Source organism: Zeus faber (genome assembly GCF_960531495.2).
Source record: "Zeus faber genome assembly, chromosome: 20".
NCBI lineage: Eukaryota > Metazoa > Chordata > Actinopteri > Zeiformes > Zeidae > Zeus > Zeus faber.
In genome coordinates this window covers 16444226-16461325 of record NC_137207.1, presented here as the reverse complement: position 1 = coordinate 16461325, position 17100 = coordinate 16444226, and the positions used below count along the sequence as shown (strand labels likewise).

General features: G+C 43.0%; 3 protein-coding genes across 3 annotated transcripts in view; 1 reads left to right on the top strand and 2 right to left on the bottom strand.

Moving 5' to 3' along the window:
• pkd1b (polycystic kidney disease 1b) overlaps positions 1-2594 on the bottom strand; it is a gene marked incomplete at both ends in the record, with an annotated part of 28446 nt that extends 25852 nt beyond the window's left edge. The window contains 6 exons of the mRNA XM_080021233.1: positions 28-299; positions 404-551; positions 667-785; positions 938-1128; positions 1223-1400; positions 2525-2594. Of these exons, the coding sequence (XP_079877359.1) occupies positions 28-299; positions 404-551; positions 667-785; positions 938-1128; positions 1223-1400; positions 2525-2594 (978 nt within the window). The remainder of the gene's footprint in view (positions 1-27; positions 300-403; positions 552-666; positions 786-937; positions 1129-1222; positions 1401-2524) is intronic.
• A 1189-nt stretch (positions 2595-3783) lies between these two features.
• Positions 3784-9994, bottom strand: LOC307245921 (pituitary tumor-transforming gene 1 protein-interacting protein). Its single transcript, XM_080021659.1, has 7 exons — positions 9773-9994; positions 9532-9578; positions 9278-9386; positions 7734-7848; positions 6824-6889; positions 6606-6652; positions 3784-5158 (listed from the first exon to the last, which is right to left on the bottom strand). Exons 1-7 carry the CDS (start codon positions 9888-9890, stop codon positions 5109-5111), a joined length of 552 nt encoding a protein of 183 aa, XP_079877785.1. The 5' UTR covers positions 9891-9994; the 3' UTR covers positions 3784-5108.
• Positions 9995-10732: 738 nt separating this feature from the next.
• asb3 (ankyrin repeat and SOCS box containing 3) lies at positions 10733-15318 on the top strand. Its single transcript, XM_080021855.1, has 10 exons — positions 10733-10774; positions 11785-12002; positions 12123-12296; positions 12423-12535; positions 12626-12758; positions 12945-13122; positions 13826-14041; positions 14133-14435; positions 14539-14672; positions 14794-15318. The coding sequence occupies exons 2-10, from the start codon at positions 11804-11806 to the stop codon at positions 15033-15035; spliced, it is 1692 nt and encodes a 563-aa protein (XP_079877981.1). The 5' UTR covers positions 10733-10774; positions 11785-11803; the 3' UTR covers positions 15036-15318.
• The last annotated feature ends 1782 nt before the right edge of the window (positions 15319-17100 follow it).

The window sequence follows — 17100 nt, the reverse complement described above, 5'->3', positions numbered from 1 at the left end:
AATACTGAACATTAAAAGCCAACTAACAGCAATAGTCGTCATTTCGGGGATGGGGTCCGTTCGGAGGGGCAGGTCTGCTACCAGGTGGTAGAAGGGAGATATTGCGGCGTATCTGGGGGGCAGAGAATAGCTGAGGCCTCCCGTGGTGGGCGGGTGGTCATAGGGGCTGCACGGGCTGGTGACGGGCAAGCAGGCCTCCAGCAGATGGCACCAATAGCGTCCGAGGGAACAGCCCCCTGTGGTGTTACACAGCGCCACTGCTGAGCAGCAACTGAATGGATTTAGGAGAGAACTGCAACCTGAGCGGCAAAAGGAGGGATTAAACATCCAACGCTTAGGGAGGAGGGGAAAAAGTATGTATAGAAGTATCAGTTAAAAACCAAACTCCAGAGAAGAGTGTTACCTGGGGGTACAAGATGCTGACTGGGGCTGCAGTAGGGCCGGAGTATCTGGACCCGGGAGAGACTGGGGAGCGCGCTGGGCTGGACCACCATCTCCACCGACACCAACGTCCCTGCGTGACTGAACCACAGCCCAGGGAACAGCAGCGTCTGCAGTTTGGATCCAATGGAATCCAATGGATAGTTTGTGTCTTAGCAGAGCACTAAATCATCAAGTTATTTTTCATAATTGATGGGAACTTGTGGTTAAAGGTCCCTTACTGACCTCTACTGTGAACTGCCTGGCGTCAGGTAGGGTGGGGAGGGCTGGGAGCAGGACCTTGGCGTAGACGCCCGTCATGAGGACCACCCCTGTCAGGTAACTGTCCACAGACGGCAGCGACACTGAGCGCACAGTAGGGGCATAAGAGCGCATTTAATGATTTGTTAATCCGTGCGATAAGGAGTATTCTTCTCCCACATCCAAACTGAAGCCACAAAGCCCGACAGCCTTTAAAGGTTCTAAATGAGGTTCTCACCGATTAGTTTTCTCTCACAGAGGAAGAGGAACTCTCCGACGCATCCCGCCCTCCTCCGCTGTGCCGGCCTCCCCAGCGCCATCTGATTACAGAGCCCCTGACCCTCAGCGCCATCCCCCAGCCGGCGAGGACCCTCCTTCCCGAGAGCACCAACCCTTTGGGGTCCCTCTGCCCCCGGTCCCCCGATCCACACCCACACACTGTCTTTCCTACACGGGCAAAGAAAGGAAAGGATCTGTACAGAGGTAAATAAACTGCAACAAGCACAGACATCTTCACTAGTTACCGGCAGTTTGGACTGACATGGGAAAGGAGTGGTAGATGAAGCTCTGCGTGCCAGAGCCCTCGGCGGCCGCCAGGTCTCCCCCCCAGATCTCTCTGCAGGCGTCCCGCGCCTCGGACCAGCACAGACGAGTCTCAGAGAGCCAGAAGCAGCGCAGGCCCGACTGGTCGATCCGGCCACCTTTTGGACAGGGAACCTCTGGAGGACAGCGGAGTGGAGGCGGGCGGTAGCAAATGCACGACCGACTTTCATTCCCACACAGAGAGACGATCATATTGGAAACAAAATTAACCAAATTGATCTGATCGCTTTTAAAGCACGTCTGGGTCTGACTCCAAGCTACATAACGGATTTGTTGACCCTATATGAGCCAGTGCGCAGCCTTAAATCCTCAGGCGGGAGGGGCCCTCATGGTTGTTCCAAGGTCTAGATTTAAAACTGAAGGTGACCATGCTTTTTCTGTCGGGGCCCCTCGACTTTGGAACGACCTGCCTGAGGAGATACGGCTGGCTGAGTCAGTGACTTCTTTTAAGTCACTTCTCGAAACACATTTTATACATCTACTTTAATGTGAGCTGAGTGAGTTGAGTGATTTTTATTATTAACGTGTATATTTAACTTTATATTTTCATTTTATTTCTATTTCTTATAATCATAATTTTTCTCTTGTCTCTTTATCCTCTTTTACAATTTGATGAATTTTATTCCTGTTTATTAATATTCCTTTGCCTTTTAAATTCATGATCTGAGCACTCTGCTTTTATTTCCTCCATCAAAGCACTTTGTAAACTGTGTTTTTAAAGTTGCTATATAAATAAAGCTATTATTATTATTATTATTATTATTATTATTATTAATAATAATAATAATAATAATAATAATAATAATAAATGATTTGTTTTGTTAGGTAAAGAATGAATAATAGTATCCACACAAACAAAAACTTTGCCATTTATTTGCTGCCATCTCTTTTTTTAATTGTCAGAATGTCCGTATTGTACCTTCTAACCCATTTATTAAATGGTAAGCCGTGCCCCAAAATGTTATTTCTCTTTGTTAAAGTTGTGTATTGCGTCTCTCCCCAATCTCCTTGTGGAGGCCCTTTATTTATTAATATTTCTATTTCAGAAAAGGATTATTTAGCGATTCTCTTCATTTCTGAGATAGTTTTGGGATGAATATTTTTTAATGAAATGTCCTAGTTGTTTAATTATGCGCGGTTTTGTAGCTTCGTGGGAAAAAGCAAAAAAAAAAAAGAATTTCCCCCACAAGGAGCATTTCAGTACCGGATCATTAAACACAAATCCAAAGCGTTGCCTCACCTTCAGAGGCGGCGGCGGCCGAGGACACACACAGAACCCACACTAGTGCCGGGAGGTCGCGAGAAGCCATGGGTTCCTGTCGGTCTATCTTGTCTCACAGAACATCACATCCTTCCCCTCTCAGAACAAACGAAGCTTCAGTGCGTATCCGCCTGATGACGGCTCTCCATCACATCAGCGCCGGAGAAACTCCTCCAGCTCCAGCCATCCTAGATGCTCCTGGACGGAGGTTTCAAAGTGGCCGTCTCGGAGCTCTCCCCCTGGACCAATTGCCCTGTGCATGTGCGCCGAACACACACACACACACACACACACACACACACACACTTAAATCTATTCAATGTCTCCTGTTCCTCTACACCCCGTCCCATCCCCTGATCCTTCCCCTCCAATTGTCCTAGCCGTGGACACTGAGTTATGGCGGTGTCATTGTGTCAAAGGCCTTTTCAATCTCTCTGCCCAGGCCTCCGGGGGAGGAACTCTCACTTTGTCGCTCAGCAACAGCCAGGGAAGTGTTTCCACGAAGCAGACGGGGTAGGAACTCGGTTGCAAGTGTAAATCGTCACCGCACAGCGAATGTCGTGCGGTTGCAAATTTGTTCTTGCTGCGTTTGCCACGCGGCGATGTTTTCCGCTAAATAACTGACGAACGGGCTTTGCGATCGCAGAGCTTTTTCCCGAAAAAGGCTTTTGCCTGAGAATACCAATACCAGTACCACGGCTTTCTCAGGAGCCAGACAATAAACTGGATGACGCACGTGAAAAAAGTAATGGGCCCGTCTTTAAAGAGAGGATGCCAGGGGAGTTGCCTAGGGATGGGACAGATAAAGCAGACACCAGCTAGAAGCCAATGAGAAGGGGTCGCTATTTCTACAATAAAATATAAAGTATAAAGTGTTATATAATTTACCTAACTATTTTTATATAGCATTCATTTAGATAATAATGTGTTATTACTGTAATTTTTGAAAATTGGGATCAATCTGTCAAAATGATATGTATATCTAATCTAATATCTGGCACTTTTAAGTAAACTTCCTTCTTTTAATGTTGAAAAGGGAATTTGTGAAGGACAGACAGAATGAGACAAAAGGAAAATGAATTCACAGTGGTCTTCTTTGATATTGGGTATAATAAAGAAAATATGAATAGCTGCCATCCTTGATATTGTGTTCAATAAACTTTTGGAAAGTAACTTAGAACTGCTAAGTTATAAGGAGATAGATATAAAGTGTTGCACGAACCATCTGATGAGTTATAATTTTTTTATTCTTAATTCAGAAATGCAAAATACAATCAATAAACAATGAAATACAATTAAATTAAGGCAAACCAGGTTCACTCACTGAATGAATATTAAAATATCTTCTAGTCTCTGATTTTGAAATGGTTTTCAATCTAAATCAAGCTCCTTGTTGAGAAGATAAAAGTTTTCTTGGTCAGAAAATGTACATTTATGAACACCAAGTTTTGTTAAGAGAATTCCAACTCTAGTCTGCTCAAGCACGTTCCCCCACTATGACGAGAACTCTTTAAAAACGTAATTTGTTAAAAAAATACAGTTTGAGCAGTTTTTGCCCAGCATGTTCTCAATGGAAAGCCAATGGAAATTAACAATGAGCTCTTGAAAACTAAGCCTTTCAAAAGGTCTTGTAAGAAGACTCTACATACGACGAGCGGCAACCATCGCGCTTCTCTCGTAGTGTTTTGGTGTTGAGATTGAGAATCAGATTTCCGACTTCCATTGATATCCAATGCATAATAATAATAATGCTGCAGCGTGGAAAAAAAAACATCTCCAAAATGTAATAGTGCCCCATTCGAAGTTTTTTTTTTTTGTTGTTTTGTTTTTTTCATACGATCAGTGTATTTTATTGTCATTTTATACATAGTTTAAACAGAAAATTTAAAAGAATGAAAAACATGTTGTTGCTTGTCTGGAGGAGCTCCAGGGTTCCAGAGGTTCACCCTGGGGAGCTTCCTTCTTCAACTGTCAAAGGGCAAGATGACAACCTTCACACAAACCTCCAGCTAATTTAGCCAGCCGAGTAAATCATTAAACATAGTAAAATAGGCATTAACGAAAAACAGGAAAAAAAAAAAAAAAAAAAAAAAAAGATTGAGCAGCCATTCAGAAAAAAAATATTATAATAACCTCGATTCATAAAATACAGGGTCAAAGTGCAAAGAACGATGAGAAGAAAGAGAAAAAAAAAAAAAAAAAAAAAGTAGATTAAAAACATAATTCATGACAAAAAAGAGAAACACAGTTGAAAAACAAGCTTCAGCTGGAGTAAATCCTTCCGCTCTCTAAATCATCACCGATGACTTGAGGCTTTAATCTGGTAAAAAAAAAAAAAAAAAAAAAAAAAAAAGAGAAGGCAATTCGACAGCATCTCGATTTCAGCATTCAACGGAATGACATCATTTTCTCAAATTTAAGTTCTCGCTTCTGCGTTTTTCATGGTTGTGGACTAAAACAACAGAACGGTAATGCCGGCGGTGGGGCGTGGCTACAACCTGGTGGTAGGGGCGTGGGCAGGGAGGTTTTGGGGGGGTGGGGAAACCTCCGCCTTTCCGGAGCTTTACTCATTGTCAAACTTGCTGTAGGGGTGGTCGGAATCTACGATCAGACCTGAGGAAACGGGAGAAGGTTGACGAGGAGGAGGAGAGCGGTTAGATGTGGGTGGAGCTCGTGATGAGCAGCGAAACAAACAGGATTGACATGGAAGCCAAGATTTAAAAATATGAAATACAATTAAAAAAATGAAGTTCACCCAGGCACTAAAGTGTCTCAAGTGGCACCCAGAGGCATTCTGGATTCTATTATTGCTATTGCTTTCAAGATTTGGAAACAATGCTATCTGCGGTTAATTATCCAAGACACTGGTTTAACAAGGCCAAATCATAATCCGATATTGAAATAAATGAAAACCGAAATATATAAATGAGACCCCAGCCAAGTGGATTCTACTGCTGCTGTGTACTGTACTGTACTGTACTGTGATTGTGTTGCATTTAAGGACATTTGTTTGGTCTTTTGACCTGTAAGGCCCTCCCTTCCCCCCAAAAAACAGCTGGAATTCATCAAGGAGCCTGGAATTGACAGCATTTGGATGATGATTAACAATCTAGTAAATACATTAGTTGTAATTATCATTTGTAACCATACCAATAACCCATCGCATTGTTTATTCTGTATATTTGACTATTCTTGTTTTGCTTTTTTCCACTATTTATGTATATTTGGCAAATTAAACATTTTTTTAATTCAAAATAAATATTTTTTTTGTTATGGTTTATTTTAATTTTTTCAATCCAAATAAGGGCCGTTTCTTGCTATGGACTATGTGGTTGCATAGGGCCCCCAAAGCCACCAGGGGGCCCCCAAGCTGCCGCTTCAGCCTTTTTTTTCTCTTCTTTTGAATGAAGTCATTGTGATTCGAGTGAATTATTATTGAATATATTTGGGGACAGTCTGCATAAACGATACAGGAGCTGAAGCCGCTTGCTTTGGCTGAATAATGTATTAATGACACAGAAAACTGAAATGATATTCAATAAGAATGACACTACGAAATGAAACCTTGATGGCCAAACTGGGAACGATGGGAAAAAAAAAAAAAACCCCACCAGAATGTGACTTTGTTAATACAAAAAGTGTATATTTACTGTGAAAACTTTGGTTTATAACATTTGATGTCAGGTTTATTGTACGTCACCATCATTTCCATTTTAAGTTCCTGGTTCACTGTTTATTTCACAAGTTATTGTAGGGCCGTATATTTTTTATGACCTTATTTCTTTTTTTTTCTGTTATTTTTAGGTTATATTTGTTGTTCATCATCAGGTTTACTTACTTTTTTATTTTGTACAGTTACATTTTTCCAAATGTTCCTTCTATTGCCATTTTCTTTTTTATATATTTGTATTGTATTGCTTATTTATTATTTCGCTTTACTTTTTTTTTTTATGTGAGTCGTCGAGACAATGCACTTTCCCTCCGGTGGTTGAATAAAGTGTCTCTGTCTGTCCATCTTCATGTTTCGAGTGGGAGTGCAGTGAAGGGCAGTGCGACGTACCATACTTTCTGCGGATCTCGTCGTGCCGGGCCTTTCTCTCCACCTTCCTGTGAGCAGTGAAGATGTCAAGGGAAGAAAAAAAGTTATCTCAAATGCATAGTGACTGTATAAGAATAAACATAACGCAAATGGTATTATGAGCATGCAAATATGAAAAAGCAAAACAGCGGCAGCGACAGAATGCAAAGTCGAACCGGGAGACATTTGGACGATCTCACCGTTCTTCCGATCGCTGTTTGATCTCCTCTCTCCTCTGCGAGAATCTCTCCTCATCTCTGTCTGGCCTGGGGAAAAAAAATGGCGAAGTAAACAAGGGAGCATATATACTGCAAATATCTACATCTGCTGGAACGTGTCAAATGGACAATAACCGCAGGCCAGTAGCAGTGACATAGCACAAAGAAATAAGACAAATAAGTGCCACGGTGGTTTTTCATTCTGCCATTACACAATGAAATTGAAGGACTTTCAAGTACTTAGTAAGCACTATTTTCTTCATTTTCAAGGACTTTATGCAAAACAAATAATACCAATTTCAATATAACCTCTATTAATTAAAATATAATCTTGGTCTCACTGTCTATAATTTATATTAGTGTGTGTGTGTGTGTATATATATATATATATATATATATATATATATATATATATATAAAATCCCATTGTCATCTACTATTCTAAGTGTATCTTTCCAACCATGCTAGATTAAATGTACATTTCCCTGGCATAATCTGTGGTAAAAAACACTACTGTGTAAATTTTTATCACGTTACGGTTTGAATTAGCAAACCAGGTGGAATATCACAGGTTTTCAATTATCACTTATTCCAGTATTTATTTCTATGGGCAAAATTCTAGCAATTCAAGCACCTCAGGGAGCTGGTAAGAACCTTGTCATGTGACAAGCTGAGCACTAGATTTATTTAAAAAAAAAAAAAAAAAAAAAGATCATCTTTGATGATTGGGTTTTGCGTCCGAAACTGACATTGCATTCAGTAAAAAAGGAATGAGGCAAAGTGAAAATCGGAAAAGAAAAATGTAATCCAAGGTTTCGATTTGTTATCAGAAGTTTTGCTTATTTTCCAGGAGTTTGTATTTGAATAACAGCTGCTTCCTGTGTGTTGTTACCCTGATCGACGCTTCTTGCAGCAGCAGCAGCAGCAGTAACAGCAGCATACGATAATGCTGATTAAAATGACCCCGCACACCACCGCCATGGCGATAATCAGGGCTTCAAAGTTCACTGGAACACACACAAAAAGGGTCAATGTCAACACTCCAATATTGTCTCGAAAACATGCCGAGTGTATGTGGGATTGATTAGGTTTCATTCGGGTTTCCAAGATACCAACTACAGACACAAAACAAATCAGTTTTATTTGAACTTCAATTTTTTATGTTTTGATAGATTTTGTCTTTTTGTAGTATTATTATTATTTACCTAATTGCAACTGCACTTCCAGCACTACCATAGCACTGGTGTGTCTGTCGGTGTCTGTTGTTATTGTGTTTCACTTTGCCCAAAATCAAACTGCCCTCCGGGGATTAATAAAGTTGTAGAAGAAAGAAGAAACTGTCTTTATTCGTCACGCAACGTTTTGAATTGAATTCTCTAACCGAAACTACTTTAATGTTCAATGGTGCTAACTACTGGCAATACAGTGGAACGACAAGCAATGGCATTGGTGCAAAGTGAAACTGTAACAGTTTTCTCTTTGAATTGAAACATAACTTGGACTGTGTCCCAGAGCTGCTAAGAGACTTGTTTAAGTAAATTAACTATTGAAGTGGAGTGAGTGGGGGTTGGGTTCAGACTAAGCTAGACTATCCCGTCCGTTTTATTTGTAGCCTGAGGGCACAACAATTATAATCCCTCTCACTAACACACTCTGTCAAATCAAAAGGCAGGGGTAGTTATATGGCGGCAACATGGCCGAGTACCAAGCCTTCTTGTATTCTTTTGAGTGCCCTCATTTAACCTTGGAAGAGTGAAATGAAAGTCTAAATGTCCTCATGGGGACAATAAAGTTTCTCGTCATAGGTTCAATAGTTCATCAGTAGCAGAAAGAACAACCTGGAAATGCCAGAAGGTTTTTTTTTTTTTTTTAATATATATAGTTAAGAGGACTGTTCCAAATTGTATTGTACATTTTCATCTCAAATCCATGGGGGGGGGGGGGGGGGGTCTTATTTCAAATCAGGGCAAATGTCTAACCAAGAATATTTGTTGAAGATCTTGTGAGCCAACTTGAACTTGCGATGAATTGGGTAAACCCAATTACATGACAAACCTAGTTTAAAAGAGTATTTTATGCAATCTCAAACAAGGGCGTTATGTCTCCCATGTTGCTTCGTGCTCGATAGCTAGATTTGTTTATGTTTCAACCTTTATGTATCCCCGCTCTGGGAGAAGGAAGGGTGAATAGTTAAGCTTATTTGATTAAAACATGGTAACAAATAAATAAATTTAAAAAAACAAACAAACACATATGAGAATAGAATACAATAGAATAAAAAATGTGAAAATGTAATTTAAAAAATTGTTATTGAAATTTAAATCCACAGGTCATGCAAAAGGACTGAGGCATGTGTTCTTTGGGTTGTTTCTTTTTTTTTGGTGGTCAAATACTGTCATTGCAGGTCGGGGATCGAACAGCGAAGGAAAGACTCACACCAACACACGCCCCATCGAGCCTCGGACAACTTGCACACCGACGGCGGGGGCAGCACGTAACTCCCGGGGTAGTCCGCGCAGGTGTTGTTCGTGAAACACCACAGGCACTGCGCGGGGGCGGGAAAACAACAGCAATAACGACAAACAACAACAACAACAACAACAACAACAACAACAAACAACTTCGTGTCGTGACCCTGAAACCGCAGCGAGGGTTCGAGCTTTTGGAACCGTCGCCCGATCGAACCTTACCGCGGTGCGCCGGACACACCGATCGCAGTTCGGTAGGGCGGTGCAGGCTGAAAGAGAGAGAGAGATGTTCAGATGACACGGACACACAACACACACACACACACACACACACACACACACACACACACACACACACACACACACACACACACACACATTTAAAAAGGACGGTCCGACCGCAGAACAACTGTGTTTGCAGCCATGTTGTTGATATCCAGTGGGCGGCGGCGGAACCCCTTACGTTCGGGCGGAGGCGGCGAAGGGGTCGGCGCCTGACCTCGCGCCTGGCTGACCAGGCAACACGAAACGACGACAACGACGACTCCGAAACACGCCGACGCCGTCATTCCTTGTCTCATTTTCAAAGCGGGTCGAAGAGCGGCGGCGTCGAAATACGCGTTTTTTTTTTGTTTAAAGAAAACGACAAACAAGTCGCCCCCGGGAAAATGGAGTCCACGGAAGAGCGTCGCGGCTGTTTTTGTCGCTCTACTTCCGGCACGTCGGGGGTTCTTCTTCTTTGGTTGTTTATTGGCGGTCGGCGACTCGCGTAGAGGCGCGTCACGGCCACCGACCGGACCGGCGGGCGGAACCGGAGCCCACGCAGGGGAAAAAAATATATAAAATATAATATATATATATTATTTGAGTCGGTTGTTACGTCCTCACCCCCCCCGCTTGATTTAACCCAAGTTAAGCAGCGGATGATAATTACGTTCTACATTCGATTCTTACCCTGTCAATGCATTGCGTTCGTGAAAATGAAAGATCACCGCCCCCCCTCCATATATGTAGTTATTGTGATTTAAATTCTCATTCGGCTTCTGTCATTTTAAACATAAAAATAAGAAAATGGGCGAAAGTCCTCGGACTACTTAAAACGCCTCGCATTTGTCGAGGATAATGTTCAAATTGCACCTGTGTTTTTATGTTTCTTTTCCTTCTCCTTTTTGCTATTAATTTATATGTATGTTATTGCACATCTCCCGTGAACAATTGCCCTGTGATAACTGATTTGTGCGGGGTTTCCCTTTTTTGTACTTTTGCCTCAAATCTTCGCAACGACGACAAACAAAAACCATAAACCTCCAACGGGTTCACCCCTTTTGCGGTTCCTTTCCGGAAGTGTCCTTGGTGGGCGTGGCTTTGTTTTAGACCAATAGCGGAGCGTTCATATTTGTTTACGGAAGAAGGGTTACGTTTCCGATCTGCACACACACGCGCGACACCTCCGAACTCCGAAGTGGTAGGTTCAACGTCAAGAGGCGCCGAGGTTGCAAAATGCAAATCAAAACAAAAAATCTGATTATTAGTTTTTTACACGTTAGAAGTACACGTTAGAAGGGGTAAGAAACCGTATTGTCTACCGAACCGTATAGCGAGCTCTGTAGAGTTCTCGCAGGTGTAGAATCTTCTGTCTGTAATTGTCATTATGAGATGATTAGCCATTGTTCTGCGTTTGTATCAGAATTGGTGTATTTGGCCAAGTACATTTTCATATACAAGGAATTTGCCTCGGTATTATTTATTAAAAAAAAAAACCTCGACAGTCTAAAAAAATGCCAAAAGAATATACGAAACATGGTCGATGCACTGGATACATTAAAAGGCGTTATCAGAGGCTGAGTGGCACTATGGTTGACTGTGGGCATAAATATAGATTGGATATCTTCTGTACAGATGATGAAAAAAATATATATATACACAGTATATATATGCAATAATACAGGCAGAATAAATATGTACACAATGTTTCAGGCATGATACCATTGTAATAGTCTACAAAACTATTACAATGCTATCCATCTTCAAATCATCTCAGTCAATTAATATTGTACTACACAGTTAAGTAAGACAGTGAATGATGGGAATGATGTCCATCCATTTATGTCTTTTCTGTTGTGTAACACACACACAGGATAAGCCTAATGTCAAAACTCATGTTGGAACAGGAATTGCTTGAATGATTAATGTACTTTTCTTTTTTTTTTATCCCTGTTGTGAAATTCTGCTCACCGTATAAAACAACCAATGCAGGCTAAAAACACAGCACACGTACAGACATGAGAAAGTCAAGACTTCAAAATACGCATAGTTCAAAGAATTTGGGGAGGGTCGCCATCAAACCAGGAATCACATCCCTGGTTCTCTGTATAAAGTTTGCTTGTGTGATGTCACTCAGTTTACCACTGTTTAGCTCAATAGTCACCCCTTTGGCTTCTTTCGTCCAACTACAATTCATTCTCTCGAACCTAGGTGGATCGAGAAAAAGAGGATGGACTTCAAAGAGTGCTACAGAGACACGGTGTCTAGTGTTGCTGCGGCGGCTCGTTCTGGGTGCAAAGAGCGAGCTCGGGAACTGATCCGCAAAGGATTCAGCATAGATAGCAGGGACAACCGGGGTTGGCACGCCCTCCATGAGGCGGCGGCCGCTGGCAGCAAAGACTGTGTACGAGAGATTTTGTCCGCTGCCGGTAAGCACAGTTCCAAAACCCATGGCCACAGTGTGCTTTGTATGTGTTGGCGTATAGTATACTAGAACAGTGGATTGCAAATCAGCATTTGACCTGGCTCTATTCTCTATGTGGCTGAAGGATCAGGCTCCTCTGATGAGTGCCGTGCCTATGTTAACTCTTTGACCCATGAGGGTGAGTCTGCATTTCACGTGGCAGCCCAGCGTGGGCACCTTGCAGTGATCCGACTCCTCCTGAAGGCACATGCCAACATCAACCAGTCAACCAATGACCTGTCCTCTCCTCTCTACGCAGGTAAAAGACAGCGACATACGTATACACACACATTTGCCCTTAAAAGCCTACCAATGATTTTTAATTACTGTGAACATTTTCTCATATATAAAAAACAACATATAATTCCTAAATGTATATCAATAGCTGTGGATGGTGGTCACAAAGAGGTTGTGCGTCTGCTGGTCAGTAAAGGCGCAGAAGTGAATGGCCTACACACTGCATCTTGCTGGACCTGTCTTCATCAAGCTGTTTATAAGGTAAAATGTTGACGACACCGGTGTTACGGGGCATTTTATTGCGTGGATCGTTCTGCATTGTAACACACACCAAATATTTTACTCTGCTAGAGACACAGTGAGATTGTGCGCATTCTTGTACGAGTATGTCACCTGGAGGCCCCTGATGACCACAAGATCACCCCTCTCTTCGTGGCTGCTCAATATGGACAGCAGGAATGTCTGGAAATTCTTGCTAATGCAGGTGAACATCTGTTTTGTGTGGATGAATGTGTGTTAATGTTTGTATTTGAAGAGGTTTTTGTTCACGGGAACAAAAACACACAACACAGAACACATATTCATTCACTGGCTCAAAAACGTTCCAAATCTATTCCTCCTCTGTGAACTTTAATCGGTTGGGCCAACATTGTGTTTTTGTTCCATTTAGGTGCCAATGTAAACGCCCAGGCGGCAGACTTGGCCACACCGCTGATGATTGCATCTCAGGAGGGTCACGAGGGTTGCGTGGAGGTTTTATTGGACCGTGGTGCTGACCCAAACCTCTCCTGCAGCTCTGACTGGCGACAGCTGCCCATTCATGCCGCGGCTGAATTTGGCCATGACGGGTACTGATCTAAAGGTTCTCTCGAGATTAAACTACAGTTAAACACGTAGTTCAGGGTTCTTACTAGGTCATTGAAGTGCTTGAAGTGCTTTTATTTCACCGTCAGAAATGTAAATACTGGAAAACATTGAAAATCCTTTTGTGCTGAAGTTATTGAAAGGTCCTTGAAAAAACGTGATCATTGAAAGCCTGTGATATCCCCTCGGGTTTTGTTATTGAAATCGTAACATGATAAACATTTTCCAGAATCGCTTTCACAACATAAATTATGCTAGGGAAATGTATCCACCATTGCTGGAAATAGATACTTATAATAGTAGATGACAATGAGATACAATATTCTAACATTGTGCAGACTGAGTATCTATCACTGTCACAGTGGAGCTCCACTCGTGATGAAAAGTTTGACTCTTTTTTTGAGACTTGGTTCTGGACGAGTCACTCAGTAAAAAGAGGGACTGGTTTATCTCGTTAATCTTAATCTCATTGTCATTTACTATTATAAGTGTCTATTTCCAGCAATGGTGGACAGTATATTGTATATATTTTTTTGCGTGAAGTCCTTGAATTTCATTTTGTCATGCCAGTATGAACCCTGTTAGTTAGATACATTGTTTATGCAAAGTAGCTGGTCACAGGGATTTAAATGCACAAACTGTCACACACACACAGACAAGCTTACATGTGTAATTCTTTCCTCTTAGTATTCTGAAGAGGTTGGTGGCTGTCACGGATCGTGTTTGCGACCGCGGTGAGGGCATGGTTAGTCCACTGTACTCTGCTGTGAGGAATCACTGTAAGAGTTTTGAGCTGCTCTTGAGGGAGGGTTACAGCCCAGATGCACAGGACTGCACGGACTTACTGGGCGTCCGTTCACCCCTGTCCCTCGCCCTGTCCCTCGCACCTAACAAGTCACAAAGGTCCGTGCACAAGCAAATTAAACTGCGTAACATGCAGATACAAACTCAGCCATGCACCTTTCTACCTTATTTGATTCAAAATCTGTTTCAGGGAATCGTTGAGGTTGCTGCTCGCTGCTGGGGCCAGTTTGAATGAGGACGATTGGTTGTATGCCTTGGCTGTTGACAAAACAGAGCTGTTGCAGCTAATACTCGAGCACCGGTGGATCGCTAGTCCAGAGAACTGGAGCAGGAGTGTTGCAGTGTCGAATCAGTCAACAAGGACGGTGCTAAAGCTTCAGGAATTGAGGGAGATGGTGTGTGTGGCACTCAGCCAGATCCGTTTCGCTCCCTGCTGGCTTCCTCTGCTTCTCGATGCAGGACTCGAGCCTTCGCTACTGCTCCAGCCCAACATGTAAGTCGTGAAACCTACAATCCTACAATCGTGTCGTACAAACTTTCCAGGAGTCCGCGCTTGACGAGATTTTCCTCCTCCTCTCGTCAATTTGTCTTATTAGGCTGGAGGAGGCAGAGAGCGGCGTGTTGAATTACCTGCTGGGCTTTGTAAACTGGTCTACTCTGTCTGACCCCCTGAAACACATACTTGAGGAGAGGCTGGAAGAGAAGACCTGGACACCACACGGGAACTTCGGTACAGCGATCAACACGCGGGGCAGAAAGATGATCAGATCTACTACTCTTTGGCTGTGTAGCGAGGTTGACTGTGTTCCCGTTTTCTCCCTCCTTCCTTCCCCTCTATCCTCCCCCTGCAGAGTCCATTCCCTGCCTGTCCCACCTGTGCAGACTGCAGGTCAGGAGGGCGCTGGGGTCGGATGTACTGATGAGGACCGCCGTTGCCCAGCAGCTTCCGGTGCCTCCGCTGCTCCACGACTTCCTGCAGTTCAGGGACGTCCCCAAACCTGCTTGCACACACTCATCGCGGCCGCCCGCACCGCCCCTGTCCCATCGAATCCTGGAGTACTACAGAACACACAAACACCGACACGTCCTATGAAGAGGCAATGTTTTTGTCCCTCCTTCTGTGGTCACATTTTATCCAAATAAACTGGCCCGATCTTTGGGATCCACCATCGGTGAAGTTAATATGTGGACAATGTCAGACAGCACTTGACATAGTTACATGAGGAATTAATATGTTGCTCCATTCACTCAATAGTATTAATTTCGAAATGCTCTTTAAACATGCCCTTGTTGTAACTTTAACTTCTCCAATCCTCCATTTGAATGATTGTAATTAAAATGAGAATTGTCATTCATTGCCATTTTTTTTTTTTTTTTTTTTTTTGGTAGGTTAAATGTATGCGAAGTTTTGCGTTTATCGCTTGAGAATAAAATACTTTTCCCCCATAGCGATGAAATGCACTTGCTCTTTTCTTATTGGCTCACAATCCTTGTCAATCACCGCGGGGCGTGATCTGATTGGACAACAGCACAATCACAACGTCACAGCAGAAGTAGCGACGATAAAATCTAAGATTCCTGTTTTGTTTTTTTCCTTCCTCCTTGTACAATATATTATCAGTGAAACGCAAGGCGATTACGTAAAAGAAAAAACTACGAGAAAGACATGCCTTAATGTATTTCATACGTGAGTACCTCTAATGAATGCGTTTTCTCCTCATTGCAACGTTATAGCGTGATGTTTTGTGATCATAGCGACTGTGCTGTTGCCTGCTAGCTTCCCTGTGGCTAACACGCAGCTAACCCCTCCAATGTGCATGTGTTAAAGTGGTACTCCACAATATTATTTGACAGAGAAAAAAAAATCCCACATCTCGTACTTTAATTCGACGGCGCCTAAGAAACGGACGTGCATTTGCGTTGCGTACGCGTCCCTCGAGGTGCCCTTTCCATTGGTGGCGGGGTCCGCCTTTCCCGCACTGATCGGGGCATGCGCTAGAAGTGAAAGGCAGTCCCAGTGAAATTTAATAAAGCGATGTCTACACTCTGGGACATTCATACGTCAACGCCTCACGACAAACCAGACGATCGGTAGGAGTCAGGTTCCAGAAAAGAAAGAAAGGGAGGGTTTCGGAGCAGAGGGTACACCTGTTCAGTGGCATCTCTTATGGTTTGCAGCGGAGCCCAACATCAGGGAGACCACTGCTCATCCATACGTCGCCCACACAAGGCATGCAGGCAGCATGCAGCCCACATACAAAAGCAACGCTGGAGTCTGGCACCAGACGAGGAGTCTCCTCTACAAGAATCTACTCATCAAATGGAGGACCAAGCAACAGAGTCTCCAGGTGCTTTGTCTTCAACTCGCTGTTGATAAACTGTCAAGGCGCCAGCGAGGTCCTTATTCGCTGGTCCTAGATTACTAGGATGGATAAAATGCGGTTATTACTCCCCAAGACGGATTAATAATGTATACATACATACAAGTCTCTTGTTCTGTCTGGCGGTTGCCCTTGTATTTAGTACGGCTACATTTCTGCCCATAACGCATGGAGAGGGGGGTGATCAGGGAAAGAGTCACAGAGAAAGTGTCCCCATTACGCACCGTTTCGTTCCATACCGTTTCATACATACTTGTTTCGTTCCATAAGCAGACATAAAATAACCTACATCTAAAATAAAAACACTCCTTTGGCGTCGGCGTCGGTGCCCCACCGCTGGCGCAGGCATCGTTGGAAAGGGAGACAGGTGCGCAAAATGCGCCTCAATCGCTCCCTCTCCACCCCCCCTCTCAGGATGGCGCCCTAGCTGGCCACCTCTCTCACCTATAGGAAGGGCCGGCTGGGTGGCCGGGCCGAGGCATTGTTGGCATTGAACAGCCGAATCCAATTTGGACTGACAAAAATCTGAGTCCGGTACAGCTCTAGTATTTTCGATATCTTCCAACATAAATAGTGAGCAAACTTGTGATTTAAAATATGGAGCAGATTACACATGAATTACACTTGTACTACACAGTGTCATTTTGATTTGTTCTCTTACTGCTACCAGTAATTTCACCTTAGAAGGTTGTTTTGACACACATTAGATCCATTTTGTTTAGATCCATTTTGTTATCTTTTATTTCTCATATGCTCACTGAACCAGTATTTCAACTT

What these genes read in the sequence shown, in the direction of transcription:
- LOC307245921 (XM_080021659.1), bottom strand. Translation starts at nt 9,890, where the DNA reads ATGAGACAAGGAATGACGGCGTCGGCGTGTTTCGGAGTCGTCGTTGTC. An exon ending in AAACAGCGATCGGAAGAACG is followed by an intron (nt 6,653 to 6,823) that starts GTGAGATCGTCC and finishes CACTGCTCACAG; the next exon opens with GAAGGTGGAGAGAAAGGCCC. An exon ending in CGAGATCCGCAGAAAGTATG is followed by an intron (nt 5,159 to 6,605) that starts GTACGTCGCACT and finishes CCGTTTCCTCAG; the next exon opens with GTCTGATCGTAGATTCCGAC.
- asb3 (XM_080021855.1), top strand. Translation starts at nt 11,804, where the DNA reads ATGGACTTCAAAGAGTGCTACAGAGACACGGTGTCTAGTGTTGCTGCG. An exon ending in GGAAATTCTTGCTAATGCAG is followed by an intron (nt 12,759 to 12,944) that starts GTGAACATCTGT and finishes TGTTCCATTTAG; the next exon opens with GTGCCAATGTAAACGCCCAG. An exon ending in GACACCACACGGGAACTTCG is followed by an intron (nt 14,673 to 14,793) that starts GTACAGCGATCA and finishes CTCCCCCTGCAG; the next exon opens with AGTCCATTCCCTGCCTGTCC.